Source organism: Thunnus albacares, chromosome 24, assembly GCF_914725855.1.
Source record: "Thunnus albacares chromosome 24, fThuAlb1.1, whole genome shotgun sequence".
In the NCBI taxonomy this organism is placed as follows: Eukaryota; Metazoa; Chordata; class Actinopteri; order Scombriformes; family Scombridae; genus Thunnus; species Thunnus albacares.
The window spans coordinates 520,539-539,919 of record NC_058129.1 but is presented as its reverse complement, the minus strand read 5'-3'; the positions used below and the strand labels follow the sequence as shown (position 1 = coordinate 539,919).

The 19,381-nt window shown below is 40.9% G+C and overlaps 1 protein-coding gene across 2 annotated transcripts in view; it reads right to left on the bottom strand.

The window, feature by feature from the left end:
* Positions 1-1,527: 1,527 nt before the first annotated feature.
* Positions 1,528-19,381, bottom strand: part of LOC122976584 (protein SON) — a 53,385-nt gene continuing 35,531 nt past the window's right edge. For both annotated transcript variants that reach the window (XM_044345147.1, XM_044345146.1), the window contains exons 14-20: positions 12,498-12,608; positions 10,735-10,851; positions 6,338-6,485; positions 4,448-4,516; positions 4,004-4,119; positions 3,023-3,124; positions 1,528-1,626 (exon numbers count right to left, since the gene is read on the bottom strand). In XM_044345147.1, the coding sequence (XP_044201082.1) occupies positions 1,549-1,626; positions 3,023-3,124; positions 4,004-4,119; positions 4,448-4,516; positions 6,338-6,485; positions 10,735-10,851; positions 12,498-12,608 (741 nt within the window). In that variant the 3' untranslated portion in view covers positions 1,528-1,548. The remainder of the gene's footprint in view (positions 1,627-3,022; positions 3,125-4,003; positions 4,120-4,447; positions 4,517-6,337; positions 6,486-10,734; positions 10,852-12,497; positions 12,609-19,381) is intronic.

Genomic DNA, 19,381 nt, shown 5'->3' with positions numbered 1-19,381 from the left:
TTCATTTCAGCTGTCAGCATTCACATGCATTTTCTGCAGGAAATGCATTTTCTAGTATGAGCACCAGATCAACTTTTAAATGCATATTTGCACAAAATGACTGTGTGGACACACTGGATTTTGAACCCCATCACTTACACTGAAAGCACATTTGAAGGGGATCTTTTAATAGCCAGTATGAACAGGAGGAATGATTACAGTGAGGAAAACCTCTTTCACTGTTCATATGGGCACTGTTGTTTGACTGTTGACTGTTGTTTTAAGACATACTTGATAAATTGTAAATCTATCCTTTAATGCTGGGTGAAAAGAAACAGATGCTTGTGTGTATTGGAGGACAGACGTGGTTGTCAGCACCCTCCCTGGTCTTATAATGGGAGGGACTTTGGGGACACTCCTAAGAAGCTTAAATCACATTTAATAGGAATTGTTATAAAGAAACATAATGTGGCTTCCTCTACTACATGACATAAATATAATCTTTATTTCTGTTTACACATTTTTGATGGTTAGTTCTATAACGTTCAACAGCCTCTTGTATGAGAAACATTTTGTTCGAGGCCACAAATGTAATATAAGGACCAACAGAAAAGTTGTTGACCAACAATACACAGTGATTTACAAATACAGTACAACTCTTCATTTAACAGCCCAACTTAGCTCTGCTTTGCTGTGACCACTGAAACAAATCCAGTTCAGAGAAACTTGTCTAGTCTAAAGTTAGACTACAGTACTGGTCAGCTAATGTATCAGGCTGAAATGCTACTATATCATACATGTCATCATACATGCATACATACATACATGTCACCCACTTCTGATATGATGGAGAGACTTTTGCAATCCTAACAACCTGGCAAAAATATATTTGCAACCTTGTCATGAATAATGTGACTTTTTAAGTGTGATTTTTCAGGTAGAAAATCTGTATTTTCGATACAAAGATATTCTGCATAATGTGAAGCCAGGCCGGTCTTCATGGTTCTCACTGTTGTTCATTTGTGTATATATTTGTGTATAACTAAGCCACCAGAGTGGAATGGTGGACCTGATATTTAAAGGACCAGTGTGTAGGATTTAGTGGCATCTAGTGGTGAGGTGGCATATTGCAACCAACTGAATACCCCTCCCCACACTCTCCCCTTCCAAGTGTGTGAGAGAACCTACGGTCGCCGTGAAAATCGCGAAAAATGCAAAAGGCCCTCCCCAGAGCCAGTGTTTGGTTTGTCCATTCTGGGCTACTGTAGACACATGACGGTGCAACATGGCGGGCTCCGTAAAAAGGGATCTGCTCTCTATGTAGATATAAAGGGCTCATTCTAAGGTAACAAAAACACAACAATTCTTATTTTCAGGTGATTATACACTAATTAAAACATACTTATGAATATCATATTCCATTTCTGCCAAGTCTGTTCCGCTAGATGCCACTAAATCTTACACAAAGGTCCTTTAATGGGACACAAAAAAGCCTGTCAATCTGAAGTGAGAATACAGTCAAATAGTTTAAACATGTAGAATCTGCCAGTCCCACTATTTTGTGTATGTCTATGTAGAGAACAGGGGGCCAGTAGAAGCAGCGGTGAAGACAGGGCCAGTGTAGAGTCCTGGTCCATCAACAGGAACCTAGGACAAAAGAAAACACGTGAATATAAATGGGCAGAGAATTAATAGGATATTTTATGATTTTATGATATTTTTTAAATGAACGCCAGGTTTTTAAATGATAAGCAGCACAAAGTTTGTGTTAAGTAAAGCCATTGGGACACATTAAGTCTGCGTGGACATGAAGCACAAACAATCTGGCCACTCACATGACAATAAAATTAGACCTATAATAGGACTAAAGACTTAAGTTCAGAGCTTTTTCAGACTTTTATCCTGTGTCTTTTTTTTTTTTTTTTACTTCCAATAGGTTGAGCAGGTAGTGTGTGAGGCTTTCACACCCTCTGACATCCCTTTTGGATGTTAATGACTATCTATCTAGGACAGGTAAGAAATGGTAAATATTTATGTTGTTATTGACTGATTTTATTTTTATCATAGTTGAAATGATATTAGCTTGATTATTAGTTTTTAGAATTTATAATTGTTTGACATCAGTTGACATAATGTGTTGACATATCAGCAACACTGTTACACTAAATATAACAGGAGTCTATCGCCACGCTAGCAGGTCTGTGAAGCTGAAGGCTTCTGTAGGCATGCTAACATGCTTACAATGAGTTTTTCAATTTCAGCTAACATTCCAAGATGCACTTGAAATGGAAAACACGAAAATAAAAAGGAAAGAAAAGCCTTCTGGCTTTGTAACAATATTACAAAGTTTATTATAAAGTTACAAAAAATAAACATAGTTGGGGTGGCTGTGGCTCAGGAGGTAGAGCAGGGCAGGCGCTTCCATCCCCAGCTCCTCAGAGTTGTCCCTAAGACACCGACAGCGCCTTGCATGGTAGCTCCACCAACATCAGTGTGTGAATGAGAGACAAATTGAAAAGCGCTTTTTCCAAAAGGTAGAAAAGCACAATAACAGTGAAGTCCAGTGTTTTCATGATTAAGATTCTACACAAATGTCATATTTTTTATTTTATGCATAAATAGAGCCATTGTTGTTGATGGTGTCATCCCTGTTTCCTCGCTCTTCCTCTGTTCAGCATTTCAATTTTACATGTTAGCATGATTACATTTGCTAATTAGTACTAAATTACAAAGTACAGCTGAGGGTAGTGGGAGTGTCATTAGTTTTGCATGTATTCAGTCATTAGCCAAAGAAAAGTCAGGGGTCACCAAAGTTATTACAGTTCATGTCTGAACCAAATTTCATGGCGATCCATCTTAAGACCTGAAACTTTATCCATGTTACAAGTCAAGTCAGATTTTATTTATACAACCCAAAATCACAAATCACAAAATTGTCTCAGGGGCTTTACAATCTGTAAAGCATAAAACATCCCCTGTCTTCAGACTTGCCGACTGTCTGTATCTATAGTGTATCTATAGTGTATCTATTTTAAAAGATTACCTCTCCCAGAGCCTGCAGGGCAACTGTAGCTGCCATTGCCTTGGCATGTTTCTTATTGGGACTAGCTGTCTGAGGTTGGTAGTCCACACCATTCACTGTGACCTGGAGACAACACAACATTGATGGATGATCAAATGTCAGAATTTAAGCATTACAGGATAGAATAAATAAAATCAGCATGTGAATGAGAACAAAAAATCCGTCTAGCTCACTGATGTTGTTAGAAACTCAGATCCAAACTGGGTTGGGTTTCCAGTTATATACAGTGAGATAGGAGTATTCAGGGAAACAGTAAAAACAGACAGAAAGTGTATCTTCACTGCGCTCATTGACTGGCTTTTTGGGCCATTGGCTTGATCTGAATCTGATCAAACAGACTTAGAAAGTTAATAGTGTCCCAATTTTTTTTCCAAGATAAGCAAAATATGAACAGAGTGAATCAGATGTAACACCTTCATTTTGCACAGACAAAGACATTTAGATATATACAGTGCAAATACAAAAAAATATTATAGCTGCAAATTAAACATGGTCATTTGCAGTCTTTTGTCAGTCCAAGGTTAGGTGGTCTGATCCTGCAGTGTATTACAGAGCCTGCCTGACTCATTTTAATGCTCTGAGGACAGTGTAAATATCTTAGTATATAATACTCTTTGCCTCCAACTGAATTTAGCAATATTTTTTTCCAACAATATAAGTTCCAACACTTATTATTCTAAAAACATCTAATTTTGTTCAAGAGTCGGGCAACATATGTACTGAAAGTGCCTTTCAGTGATTTCGGGATTATTTTTGTCAGGTGAAGTAAGAAAGAAAAACAAAATTAAAGCCACGAGAATTTCTTCAAATCAGATGTAGCAGAACTCAGATGAAGCAGTGAGATGAAAAGATGCAGAAGCTTTTAGCAGTGGGGACAAACTTAAAACGTCAAAAACTAAATGAAAAGGAGCAAGACTGATGCACAGAATCAACATGACCCACCTTGAAGAGGAAATTCTTGCGGTGGTCAGGACCACTGTGATGGACCATGACAAAGTCTGGCTGCATTATCCGTCTTTTATTGCACAACTCAATGAGAGCAGACACCGGGTGCTTCCCTGTACACAGATAAAAGGGCATAATGAGATGAAGGGGCCAGTGACAGCCTACTGAGACACATAATTTGCATCCAGAGCGGCTATCTATATTAATAAAAAATGTAATTCTAATACATGTAATTATCAATTTGATTATTGTAAAAGTTGATATTGTTTATTGTTTTTTCCACTTTGTACATGTATTATTACTATAAAGATTTAGTGTGGGTGCAACCAATCTACATATGGAGTACAGTGTGAGGGTTATAGCTATGCAACTTTTGCAAGACAATATTCATTTTTATTATCACTGAACATGCTGTGATTGTGCCTGCTGTGTATGTGTTACCCATCAGATCCTTGGTGACCACCAGTCCTCCTGTCTGTTTCTGTGGCTTCTCTCCTTCAGCAACTAGTCCTGAAACACACAAAAATCATCATCATCATCACCATCATTAGCATTAGTACCATTATTCTCATGATCAATATAAAGCAGTCTCCCTAAAGAATAGTGTGTATCAGTCAGAATGATTGGGTGGACTTTGTACAGTGACAGCAATGTGATACCAGTATTTTCCACTGTATCAGGCACATTTGCAGCTTCACAGTAGTGAGAGGAACTTGTTTAACTTTAGAAAATTGTATTAAGCAGACACCTGTATTTTGACAGTAACTGAAGTATCTTCCTGTTGGCTGGTGGGGTAGAAATGTTAAAACAGTTTTGGTTTTACTGAGGCCAAAATGTCTTTAGCAATGCCCACCACCAGAATTTAATTTTGGCAGATGAAACTCCAGCATTTCAAGGTCAAAGGATAATAGGCTCTTCTGTTCAACCTTTCCCTTTTCCCAACAGGTACTGAAGAAAGTACTGATGAGTCACTGGAACAGGTCTGGAGGAGCTATGATGACAGTCATATGGATACTGGTATGTAAGCACAGCTCAGGATCCAGAGTAGGGATGTCTACTAGTTTCGGTTAATTTTGCTTTTGGCAGACCGACAACCATTAACTGGTGATTAACCAGTTAAATTTTGAGAAAAGTTGTGATGTAGCTTTCATTTGTGAGAGCTGTCCAACAGTCAGTGGTCAGAGCTAGCTTGTCTGCCCTGGTTAGCTTGACTTTTAGCTCATCCTTCTTCTCCTCAAAGTGTTTTTCAATGCGTTTAGTCACAATAACTCTCAATGGCACAACGTACTCGGGCTCAAGGTACCAAACTAGCTCTTTCAATCCCTCACCCTCTACCACACGGATTGACAGCATATCTCAATCATTCAGCACACCAACTGGGTGATGGCCTCGGACCGGCGTGCACAGGCACTGACCTTGGTCCGAGTACCACATTAAGAACAAGCTCCCTAACCCTTGGACATGGCAGCTGGGTGCTTGTTCCTAATGTGGTACAGCATAATGCTAGTACCGTATTGACCCATATATAAGGCAACCCTGATAATAAATTTTCCAACAACTGTTTTTGCAAAAATTACGTTACTTTTTGAATATAACTTGCATCATAATATAGTTACATACTCACACACTCTCCTACCAGGCTCTTGGAAGTGGTCAAAAATTATTTTCTCCAGCAGCTATCATTTATAAGACTGCCTGTTTGTCTTTCTGAGCTCCTTATCATCTGTGACAGTGGTATTTGGCAGCTTGACATATTCTATTTCTGCAGTAGAGATGTCAGAAGATGATTTGGACCCATTTTCACTCATCATGAATTTATTTCCTCTGCGGCAGAAGAATGCTACACAAGCCAGGTTAAACTGGACTTATGAAACACTTTTTAGGGCTGACTGACCCTGACACACTCACAATAAGCAGACTTTAATACACTTGCTAGCCTAGCAACATTAAGGCTACAAACAACCCATAATGCAACACTCACAGTGTGTAGGAGTCAGTTTTACACTCCTGTACATTATCCATTCAAAATTATGTTGTGAACACGTAACTGTCTAGCCCTTAGTGGAGTGTGTATGCAAATTAACCTATAGACCGACATGCATAACTGGTCAAAAATATTCTCAGCGGTTAACCAGTTAATGGATTGACATCCCTAATTCAGAGGTGAAGCTATTGAGTTTTGCCTTCACTATGCTCTCTTTGTAAAACGTATGTAGTCTGTAGCAAGCTGTAGACCACAGACAATTTGAGCTGCAGAAAAATTCTTTAAAATGACTGATTATCAAAAGCTGGATCACTGGGCTGTTGCTCTAGTATTCTGTGCCTTCAGACCTTTGCGGTCGACTTTAAAGTCGATAATGATTGGCTCCACAGTGCCCTCACGGTTCCTCCCGAGGCCCTCTCCCGTCTTCCAGCCCATCTTTCTCATCAGGAACTCCCCAACACCCCCGGAGACTGGTGCTGCCCTGAGGAACTGGTCCTAAGCGAGACACAAACAGGCACAGTGAGACAGAGGGAGGGGAAGAATGGAGGGAAGAAAGAAAAAAAGACTATCGGTAGGAGTTGTCAAATGGAGAGTTATGATAATGAGGGGAAAAAAAGGATGACTTATGCATTGGTGGAAAATCCCATCCTGTTAACAGTTATCTCCATCCCCTTCTTGCCCTGCAAAAAGAGAGGGGGCCCATGATGGGGACCCCAACCCTAATACACAGAGGAATTCCTACAAGTTCCCCACAAACCACACCACAACAGAAATCAGACCACACTTAACCAGATAAGACACATCTGAACTAACAGCCTGTGCCACACTGGTCTGAGCCGTGCCGATTATTCACCACCTGTAATCCCCACAAAAAACAAAAAGCATGCTTTAGGATTACAGTTGGCAAGTGTGTGTATGCAGACACACAAATATCAATCAGCCAAACAATCAATTTTATTTAAAGTGCAGAATCTCCATGCAGCACAGTCCCAATACACTTCACAATTAAAGAGAATACATAGGACAAAACATACAGCAACCAATTTATATTAATAAAAATTAAAATAAAACAACCGCATTAAAAACATCAATGTTATGGAGTCAGGGGTCAGGTGTGCAGAGTCAGGTCACCAGCTGTCAGCCATCATCATCATCCTGCTCTGCTTCAAATACCTGGTTCCAACCTCAACACTCCACAAGATCGTAGACTCAGTTACACTTGTTCCCTGGCCTGACTCCTGCCTCCGTCTCCCTCCTGTTCTGCTTGGAACCTACTCAGGATCATCTCAGTTCCCCCAAGCCCTGCGGACTCACCCTGCCCTGCTTCACTCTGCCAATTCCCCTGCTCTGCCCTGCTCAGCTCCCTGCTCCTGTCTTAGCCTCAGATTCCGGCTGCCAGCTTCAACCCCTGGTTCCTCCTCTCCCAGCCTCTGCCTCCATCTGGCCACAAAGACTCTGCTGCTCCTTTTTTCTCCTCAACATCCAGTTGTTAATAAAATCTTTCTGATTCCAATTCCTCACCTCTGCCTCTGTGTTCTGCACCTTGGGTTCTCTGTACTATCCTGTAATAGTTACGGTTGTGAGTAGCATTCTTCAGATGCTTGGTTAAGACTGGTGACAAGGTTCATAAATTCCACTGATCTAGAATCTGAATAGTCATTTACATGCAAGTTTAAATCACCCAGTAAAATTACTCTTACCATATTAACCAGGAGCAATTGACTAGCATTCAGACAACTAAGACAGAAAATTAGGATTGTGCTTTGGAGATCTATAAACACTAATGCAAGACTGTGTTGTTGAGTTCTGACAACCATGGCTAAATTTTCAAAGGATGATAAATCTCCGAAAGTGCATTCAATGCAGGTGACCAAGTCAGAAAAGAAAAGATGGTTGCTATTCCACCCCCTTTCTTGCCGTGTCTAGCAGAAAATAAAAAGCTATAGTCCTGGGGAGAAGCATCAATAAGTGTCGCTAAGGCAGTAGACTAGAGCCAACATTCAGCAAGTAATAGAAAATGCAGACCATATTGAGAAATAAAATCACAAATATAAAAACTCTTACTAGTGAGCGATCTAATGTTCAACAATACAAACTTCAAATCATCTGAGGAGGACATGGAAGGTGCAGAATCAAACTTCTTCAAGCTGATTTTGCAAGTTGTTTGTCCTTTCTTTGATGTACAGTGTAGGCACTAGCTTGAGTTCTATTACGTAGGACAGGTATGTTGTGGTGGAGGTCACTGTGTGTAAACTGGGAGGAGCCATGCTCAGGTAGATATGGCAAGGATGTGGTAGGAGACAGGAAACACAATTAACCAGAGATGCAATTACCTGAGTAGAACACTTCTCTACCACAGTAGAGTATCAGGGGGCACAAAAGGTGGAGATATTACCTAGCAGGAAGTGAGAACCTATTTTGCTGGGGTGGACACCATCATGTGCAAAAAGGAAGGGTCTGGCCCAGAACAAGTTAAAAGTGTCAACAAAAATGATGCCAACAGCATTATAGTAGACTTTAAACCATTCATGAATGGAGAACAATCTGGACCAATGCTCCATCCCCTTTGCAGTGAATGGGAAGAGGGCCAGAGATCAGGTCAGAGAAGTCGGATTTTAACTCCTCAGATTCACAGTGACCCACATCATTTGTTCCCACATGGATAACCCACAGTATCGCTTGGGATGTCTGTCCAGAATTGTTGGAAATATCTGCTGCAGTCCTTGTACACTGACACCCGGAAAGCACACAGTCTTTGAGTAACAGAGAGACCCAGCGGGGCAATGTCCCATACTACAGAGTCTCCAACAACCAGAGTGGTGATAGTGGGGTCCATGACGTCCGTGGGTGGATGTGGCGGTTGAGGGATAGGAAAACAGTTTGATCCCAAGTTTGCAGAAGTTTTTGGGTGAGTGCAGGGAGGCTGAAAAGATGGTCTCAGAGGCAGTCTTGGAGGGGACTGTCGAGGTGCAGTTACCTCCTAGCACCTTCCACCTCATGGCTCACCCAGCCTGGCAGAGGCTGATGCTGGCTCTCAGTGACATCTCTGTCACCAGCAGGACACTTCAAGGGAGAGAAGCAATTAGTGGTTGGCAGGGATAATTGGACAGTCTGCCTCTCCTCCCTGACCTGTGCTTGAGCACTACCTGAGTCCATGGAGTATATGGTTGAGGAGTGGAGCAGCTGCCAGAGGCAGAACTGTTCCAAGCAATGGTGGTGTCCATGATCTCAGAGGGCCTATGACAGTGGTGAGACCATGGGCCAGTGTTGTCGAGAGTTTCATTAACATAAGTTGGGGAGTTCAGGACTGAAATATGGTTAGCCTGGGCTGTAGCAGTCTTAATGTAGTTAGAGAGCATAGCTTCTTTCTTTCTAAGCTCTTCTGAAATCCGCTGGATGTCCTCTTTTAGGCAGCCAATATGTTTGTTGGCCTTACTGATCAGAGCAATATTGGGACAGTCAGTGGTACATGGCAAATCAACATGAGCCATTTTGTGAATTTGTGAAGAATCACAGAAATATGTCAAAAAATAAAATAATGATCAGCAAGTAGAATAATCCAGTAAAATCCACTCAGAGTAATCCACAAAGAAAGAAAAAAGACCACAATCCATTTACAATATGTATGTATACATATTGTCATGACTCTTGATAGCCAACGGTCACTTGCAGATCATGTAACACAAACATTTACATTTCTCTATTCATAATATGCATATCACCTATCATTTACAACAATGTTTATATACATAGTAGTTAAGGATACAACAGTATAACCCTGAACAGGAGAAAAGTTTGAAAATAAATCTTGGCCCAATTTAGTGGGGCAAGGAACATATAAGTCAGGGGTTTTAAGAGTGTGGGCAGCTGCTCAGACAAAATTTTGACGTGTTTATCAGCAGGCCACCAAACTACAGTAAGGAACTTGTGTCTAGCCTTGGATAATGAACTGTCGTTCTCAGCAAACATGGCCGCAAGTAGCTTGCTCCTGTGGATTCCTCCTGTAAAAAAAACATCAGGAGGATTTTCCCCTTTCTTACTAGGGAGGCAGCCCAGGTCATTCTGGCTCTTGCCATCTCCCACCTGGACCATAAAAGTCAGCCACCAGCCCTGCATGCAGCTAATCCTAGTTACTGCCCATCTCCTATCTTTTCAGACTACATTTCCACATCCCATGAGAGCAGTTACTAATGTCTTATTTCAAATGCTCCTTTCGATGTTTGGACCGGGGGGTCTGCATCATAACATGTTTTATAACTTTTTTCATTGGTCAGGTTGTGCATAGGTGTGAAACTGGCAGAGCTTCAAGTACTCAAAGTACATTCAAATTCTTCTCCCTACATTTCTATTCTTGCCAGTGTCTATCTTCAGTGCTGATCTTCCCAGAGCATAGAAAAACAATTTTATGCATGTGACGTCATCTCAATTCAAAAACTTTGGGACAAGCAGGTGGGGCCAGGCAGAAAGACATTAAAATTGTGCATGTGCCAGTGGGTCCAAAACAGTAGAGTTTTCATTGCAATGAATGGGCACCATCTCGAAGAGTGAGCCAGCTCAAATAAAACATACATTGTAGCATCTCTGCCTACACATGCAGTGGAGTTCACAGCAACAAGGACCGCAGTACACCGGGGAACTTTTAGGGAGAAAATGGGGAAAAGCTCAAAGAGAATGCAATAAAATCTGTCGATCATTTGATCGAGACCACTCATTGTACCTTACCAGAAAGATCATTTAGTTTTACCTTCTTCAGCCATGCTTGTGGTCCGCTGGTGGATAGTTCCTCCGAGCTGAGGACCTGGGCTCCTGTAGAACCAGTGAAAAGACCAGGAACAGTGTTGGATTGGGCCCATGCATCAACCTATAAAAAATTTAAATATTAAAAAAAAAATTCCATTACATCAGACAATCAAAGAACTGATCACATCTACTAGTATAACTGAGTAGACATTCTGGAAACGTTGTGCAGAGCATCCGATTGAATAGAAAGAAACATACAGCAGAATTGACTACTAACAGCAGAACAGAAGTTTAAAGCTGAGCTTTGGAAATATTAATATTGTGGCTAATCATCACTGAAGCTGCAATGATTAGTCAATTAACTGATTAGCTGATCAACAGAAAATTAATCAGCTATTAACTATTAGATATAACTATTTTGATAATCAATGAATCATTTTGAGAAATTTTTTAAGAAACAATACCAACATTTTCTGGTTCCAGCTTCTTAAATGTGAATATTTCCTGGTTCGTTTAGTCCTCTATGACAGTAAATTGAATATCTTTGGGTTGTGGACTGTTGATTGGAACAAGACAAGACATTTTAGGTTGCAACTTGGGCTTTGGGAAACAATGATCGAAAACTTTCACCATTTTCTGACATTTTAAACCAAACAACTAATCAATTAATTGAGACAAAAATTGAGAGATTAATGGATAATGAGAATAATCATTAGTTGCGGTCCTAATCATCATGTTCCAAAACAGCTGGCTCGAAATGGAAAAAAAAATAGATTGGTTAGTAGATGTAAAAACACTAGAAATAAACTTGTGTACATTGAGAGAAGTGACAGTGAAAGCTGATCCAGACACTCCTCCATAGCCCCCAATACTTATTGTGAAATTTGTTTTTGTTTATAACCTTGCTTTCTATAATTAACAACATAAACAACAACAATAATAACTAGATTTGCAAGCAAGTATGAAGGGGTTAAAACACCCAATGCAATTTGGAATCAAAGGTGCACCATCACAGAGTCCAAGTTTGCACTAAAACTAATCTCAATAAATAATTTTGCACCTCATTCATGAGTGTTAAAGTATCTCCAGGTTTAGGTACTGTTCTCTGCAACTTTTTTTTACTCTAAAAGGTAAAAAATAAAACTGTACATTAAAAGTACAGAAAACTACAGTACGGGAAAATTTTGAATGTGTAGATTAGTAGGTATTAATGGAAGTTGTCTTGCCATAGAAATGTCTTCTTCAAATTTGCTTCAACATTGTTTCTCTACTTAAATTATATTATCTTTATTTCCTGGTTCAAATATTGGGTTTGAAGCCCTTTTGGCTGTTTTATCACAGGGCAAAACAGGTTCAAATTGGGAAACTCTGCTCCACCTGGGCATCTCCTTTGGTTGATGTGTGACTGGCAGTCACTGGTAAGAGCTCTTCATTAACTTAATGTAAGGGATCCTTATCAAAAATGTTTCTTTATGTTCTGTATTTGTTAAAAAATGATCAGCCCACATACCGTTATGAGATTTTTTAAAACCCTCAAATATTTAAATTAGCATCAGCCTTAAAAACCTGTATCAGTATGACTCTAGTAATAATAATCTAATAATGTAATGATTTCCAATAGTTATGTAATATTTTGCCTGAACAAAGCTAGACAGAGTCAATAGCATGGCAGACTCTAAGTGTTGTTATTTTGTTCATTATCTTAATGTTATTTAACTTTTGTGAGTGTATGTATTAATAATGATCGATAAGATATATGTATTATACCTGTTCTTGTGCCCGGCTGAGCATGCAGATGGCGCTGACATCATAGGGATTCTCCGCCAATCGCCTTTGAGCTTTAATCCTCTCGGTTACAGCCTGAGAGATATCCACAGGCTGCAGGGAGAGAGAACAAATGAATGTGAATTTAAAAAATTCAGACTTTACAAGCTGAAAGGCAAAGAGGTAGGTGTCTGCACACTCATCTTAAGCCCGGCACAAAGTGGTGCCAAGCGCGACGCAAGTGTCTTTGTTAGTTTAAGACTGATGCAGTTGTCATTTTCCCGTCCAGTGCCCATGTTGTTTAAATAGCAAATGCACTTGCGCCCATCAGAGCACCCATGGGCATGTTGGTCTTAAAATGAGGTGTGGTCAGGCGTATTGTTGGCGCATTGCTATCTTGAGGCAGCAGAGAGCGATTGTGCTATTGACCAACAAAAACCTGGTCTGAAGTCAATGACACAGTGTTTCGCTATTATTTTAAGGGCGCATTATCAAGACAGTAATATGCGCCTACATAGGCGGGTGCACAACGCGCGTGCACTGTGCTTTTTACACACACACGGATGTGAAGCAGTGCACAAACATGCAAAAGATTACAAATAAAAGGATTACAATGTGAAAGATTATTATTGTGAAGGCTACATCTTCACTTTTTAAAAAAATAGATGTCATAATGGTTAGCCCTAATATTTATCAGAATTAACTAATCGCAGTAATGACGGATAAAATTGTCTAATTATTTGACCAAATCGTGGCGATACACGTAGGTATTTAAACAGACAAACAACAACAGATCAGACACAGATCAACTTTCAGATCAACACATGAGGAAATAAATTAGGTGAAAACAATGATTCAACTAAAGAAGGAAATAAATCTGTACAGCTTCTAGCTGCTGCCAGCAGCAGGATCAGCACCTTGGAAATAATCAAGTCCTGATAACTGTGTTGATGATTCTTTTCATGATTAAAATTAATGATTTAATTTTTGAACAATATTTAACAAATATTCTTTAACATTTTTGAGAATAAAGCGATCAGGTTTCCATACTTTCAGCAATTAAAACCTCACTGATTTTACCTGTTATTCCATGACTGAACAAAACGATTTTACAGAAACCAAAGCTGTAATTAAAAAATAAACTTTTTCAAAAATAAAATGAAAATACATTCGCAACAAATGAACAAACAGGACCTTGAACTGGTGGTCTAGGGCCATGGGAGGGTCCAGGAGCAGCAGTGTGCTCGTTATGGATCATGCGCTTTAACTTTGCGCACCAGCAGATCCGATTCTTCTGCAGAGAAGTGTCCCTTCTTACTACTTGGCAAATATGCCATCATAAGAGCAATCAGCCAAGGTGCAAGCACACCATGCTTTTAAAGGGAATGGGAGATGACACTCTGGTTTATTGCATGTTACGCCCAAAAACACACCCATGATTAATTAAGAGACTATGGACAACTCCTTTGAACCATGCGCCTGGCGCAGCGACCATTTTTCTGCCGTTAAAATAGCAAAAGTGGATTTGGACACACCCTAACTGCACTTGCACCATGCGCTGCAGACCATGCGCTTTAGAACGTTAAAATAGGGCCCTCAGACTTTTGACAGGTTTACAAGCACAGACATGAGTATACAGACTTTTTAAAGCTGAGTTAACAAGTACAAACTTACGATATTAAGATGACAGATATAAAACTCAAACTTGTGTAAATGATGTAAGTATCTTGACTGTGACCTGCAGGTGTACAGGAAGTCATGCATAAAGTGGAGAGTTTGTTGCATGCTGAAACACAGATGTTGGGTTATTATGAGCCTGAGTTGAGTTCATTAAAGTAAACACTATTGGTGTAAAGAACGTAGTTTATCTGTGATCCGTACGGATTTCACTCCACTGTTCATCACGCATGTGAACTGCGGATTAACTGCAAAATTTAATGTCTCATTGGAGACAAAGTAAACAAACTGCTGTAAGTAATGGACAGACAGCGTGTTGCTAACAGGGATTTTGAAGAGCAACGACCAAACCAGTGTTACGACCCTCTAAAAACAGCTCGCCCATAGAAGGCCCAACATAATTAAAAGTCAGGAGAATTCACCACAATTAAACCACTTTATTAACACAAACAACAACAACTACTAACAAAAGCTGGTGAGCCAGCCAAGAAGAACAAAAAGAAGAGGAGACACGCAGACCAACCTACAAAGGGCCATAGGATCTGGGCTCTCCCCCCTAACCTAAATCCACATAAGAACTAAACCTAACAGAAATAAAGCCACAAAAGAGGACTACCAGACCCACCAAATAAACCAAAAACTAACAAAGACAAAGCTAAAACATAGCAGAACAAACACAAGAACAAAACAGCTGCTGCCAAGGCTGGAAAATGGAGAAGAGAGAGTCACATTCCTGCCCTCTTTATAGGTCCTCCCTCAATTATCAGATCAGGGCCACCTGGGAGAAAGCACACACATGGTAAATAGAATTATTAATTATTATACATATCCCATCCAGCAGGGGAGGAGTATGTAACACCAGCATCTAACGGGTCTGAAGTGACATCTGCAGGTATATTTACACACTGTTTAATGTGCTGCAGCTGAGCAGCTAATTAGCTATCTAGCTGCTACCTGACGTTAGCAGTGCACTTTTCCCTGGAGGAATGTTTGTCTGGTGGCTCGTTCAACAAGCTAACCTGCAAGACAAGACGTGTGTTCATGTTTGTAAGTTATCATCAAGTCACGCTATTGTTTCCTTCACTACCATGTTTAAAGGGGGAAGGTATCATACCTCATATTGCACTTTAATTTAACAATTGATTATTGAGTATTAAATGTTTTACAGAATAAATGGAAAACAGTTATATTTGTCTCCCTTTTTTTTTTTGCTGATCCGAAAATGCAGGTGAATGCCTGTGAGTGTGTGTTTGTGTGTCTGTGACAAGATGGTGACGTGATCTGGCGTGATGACATCGAGGATTTGGGACGCAGATATGACTATGGGAGGAAGTCAAGTCACGCAAGAATCAAGTGGCGGAAGTTAGGCGGTGTCTTGGTTAGACAATAGCAAGATGGCGCTGCCTGGTGGTTGGCGTCTTGCACTCACCCAATTCCGTGTAAAACACACGTGTCTGATGGCGGATAAGGAGTAGTAGTAGTAGTAGTAGTAGTAGTAGTAGACACAGCAGTAGTCCCGAGCGGGACAAACACAAAAACAGTCTAGCGTGGTGAACACAACTAAACAGGCACCAAACTTTAAATACTACAGCAGGACAAATAGACTCGGTGGTCTGTTAAGTCACACAATAAACAATAGCAATAAAGCTTAAAAGCTAAAAGCTAACAACAGCACTGTGGCTGAAAAGAACACACATTCTAACACTGCCTCTGCCCAGACTTAAGTCTCTTACTTGGTCGCTTCAGAAAGCAAGCAGGGTGTGTGTGTTAAGTCCGTGTTTCGGTCCGGCTTGGTTCCTCGGCTTGGATGTTGACGGTGCCGTATGCGCTGTGCAGGTCTCACAGTAGGGTGATTCTCGGCGCTGTGGCAGAAAAAACAGCAGAGTCGACTCAGTTGAAGAAGAGCGAGGCAGAGAAGTTATCGATGTCTTCGTGAAGAAAATCTGTTTCTTCCTTCTGCAGGAGGTGAGAGAGCTGGTTGCAGCAGTGGTCTCTCTTGGATCCAGGGATGTTGTTTGGGTTAACATGGCAAAGTCTCGTCTCGTCCGGCGGGGGGAGTCTTCAGTGAGGGAAAAAAACACGTGCGTGGGGTACTCCCTTTAGTCAAGCTGACTCACAGAGGGACCAAAGTTTCCACTAGCTCAGTTGAAATGGAAAGGCGTGTTTCTCTGGGTGTCCTCTGGTTTTAAACGGGCGGTGATGTCCTATCAGTGTCATCATGACGCTCCTCTGCGCAGGAGTGTCTCTGCCAATGAGAGACTGTTGTTGAGACCATTTCCTGTTTAGCACCTAGGTGCGAACTTGGTGCATGTTGGGATATGGAGTTTGTGAGCAGCATCTTGGCGCCGTTCCTTTGTTTCAGGGGAACAAAGGAAAAGAGGCGCCTTGTGGCCAGGCCTCAGGGTTTACATGTGGGCCTTTCTTTGTGTGACCCCATGGTTGAGGCCCAACAGCACTAACTCGTCCACTTCTACTATCCCTAAACAATACTTGTTCCTACCAGCTAAAACTCCTCCGGCCTGGGATTTCCTCTTGCCAGCTGTTATGCCACTGAGAGTATAAACACTGGAGGAACACTTGAACTCCACTTCCAATCTGTAGACATGGCTAACGTAAGGAAGTAACTGCTGTACATATGTTAAACTCTAGCTATGCCACACAATCTCAACCTTGCTCAACCGAGCACATTACCAGATCTGAAGAAGACCGCTATGCAACCAGCATGCTCACCCTTTCCTGCAGAAGAGGGATCAAGGATAATCTCTGTGTCTCATTCATCCTTAAGTGAGTCGACTCTGGTGTTTTCTCAGCAACACCGGCAAGGATCAGCTACTGTGAAACCTGCTGACAGAGGGTGAAGATGCCCCCCCTCTGTCAGCAGCTGAACCAGACCCGAAAGATGGACTGAAACACACCCAACTTGCTTCCTTAAGTGACACAAGTGAGGGGCTAAAGTCTGGGCAGAGGTAGGTTATGAAAGTGTGTTATTTTCAGCTTTATTGCTGTTGTTTGTTGTGACATTAACGGACTGTGAGTGCGGTTTTGCTGCTGAGAATACTGTGAAAGTATTATTGCTGTTTGCTGCTTGTCTGGTTGTGTTTATCATGCTAAACTGATCTTAGTTTGTCCAATTGCTTGGACTGCTTTGTGTTAGCTAGCCATTGTGCGTGAGACTGTGGGTTGCATTTTATTTGTTGAAACAGACCGCGGCCTAATAAAAGCAAGCACCACTTCTCCTCACAATCGCTGAGATCTTTTGTTCTTTGGTGCTTCCACCTCCTTTCTCCTCTCACTAATCATGCTGTGGCGATCACCCAAATTATAACTAATGATGGTTATGTCAATTAACATATTACGTAAAACATGGTATTGGTAAACAATGGTTGAATGATGATTTGAAAGTTTTGTATTTCTTTGTCATTTGTGTTATTTACATGACTATATGATTTGTTTTATGTATCATCTCAAAATCAGACATATTCTGGATTACGGTATGTTATGTAATGTGATCGCCCATATTATGTTTTTTACTCACCTCCACGCCCCGCCAGCCCAGTCAGCCAGTTATATGGCTCTGTTTTACCGCTCACTCAGAGTCCAGCCTCTTACGTTGTTCATATCAGGTGATGAAAAAATCATTATTGGCGTCTGACGCCGACAAGTGAGGAACAGGGGAGAAGTTCAACCTCCATTTTGTAAGCCTACCACTGGCATTCTGTGATGGCATTCTGCCATCCTGCTTAAGTCCATGTTGATCCATGTTCGTGTTGTGTGCCCTCGTGCAGCTGGGAAAAGCATCTTGTCCTCTCCAAGGAATTATGGAGATGAAATTATGGACCTAGACTAAATTATAAAGAATTTTGCTTTTGTCTTACTTTGCACCAATATAATTTTTTGAACATTCAACTGGTGGTGTGGTTGAGATTATTTTATTTTAACTAAGTGTTCTTCTTGTGGTTTATGGTCATTTACATCCTGTGTTTGAAACATTACTTGGGGTCATGTGTAGACTTAATACATGCATCCTTTGTGGGGTTTGATATGGTGTCTTACTCAGACTTTGGCTGGGTTAAGTTTGTTCAAACCGCTACAATGCATATACACGCTCCTACACGCACACACACACATTTGGTGGGCAGATAACTCAGTTAAGAGCTCAGCTCTGTCCCCAAGTTATCCTGTTGTTAGAGACACATGATAAGCCGGCAGATGGCATTAACCATTGTCTCTGTTCAAGTCTTGCGGTCACCTCCTCTGACCTGATTTCTCACGTGACATATTCCCCCCCATGTGGGTCACGTCCGCCATCTTGCTTCTGCCCTTCCTCTCTCTGTCTCTCTCTCTCTTCTATCTATCTTATTAATTGAAGCATTATTGATTTAAAGTTGATACTGCTAATGTTAATAAACTCTGTTGTGCACTTAAAGAGAAGTTTCCTGTGACTGTTTGCATACATGCTGTGATAGTAGCTTGGTGATAGGGTCAATGCTCTAATTCAAACCTTTACTGTTCATGCTATAATGTTAATATCACTCATATGTTGACATTCTTGGACACCCCCTTTTGAGACTGTTCTCACTGTTTGATTATTTGTCCCTGACCTCAGGGTAGTGCCCCATTATTATCAATTCACTTAAATACTTTTATTCTATTATTATTCTGAGTCCCAACAGTCCCGATCAATAGGCTTCCTATACTGTAAAGCATGTGCAGGAAGTGCTACCGTCGTCCTCCCTCCACCCCACAAGTGGATGCGTCCATCCATGTAATGTTGGATGTCAAGCAGGAAATAATCAAATCAAGACAGAAAGAGGGGAGTTTGAATTGAAAATAACACTAGCTTATTCAAATGAATAAAGGTACCAAAAAGCAAAAAGGTGGAGCGGAAAAGATCATCGATAAAAAGAAAAAATGCTGCAAATAAATTAACATATTTTTTCAAAAAAGTGATGCCACTGCCATGCAAAATCCACCGCCAAATGAAGAGGAGGAGGAAAGAGTCTGGACAGGTTGACTCCAGAGGGGAGCACCGGCAAGAAGAGGAGGCCAAGGATGCATGAGAGGTGTATGACAACCTACAACAGGTGATACTGCTAACATTAGCTCAAGTAGAGACAGTGTTAACAGCAGAACTCCAGACCTGACCCTCTCTGTTATGCAAGTGGCATACGAGCGCAGCTTTTCAACTTCAAAATTCATCAAGAATAGAT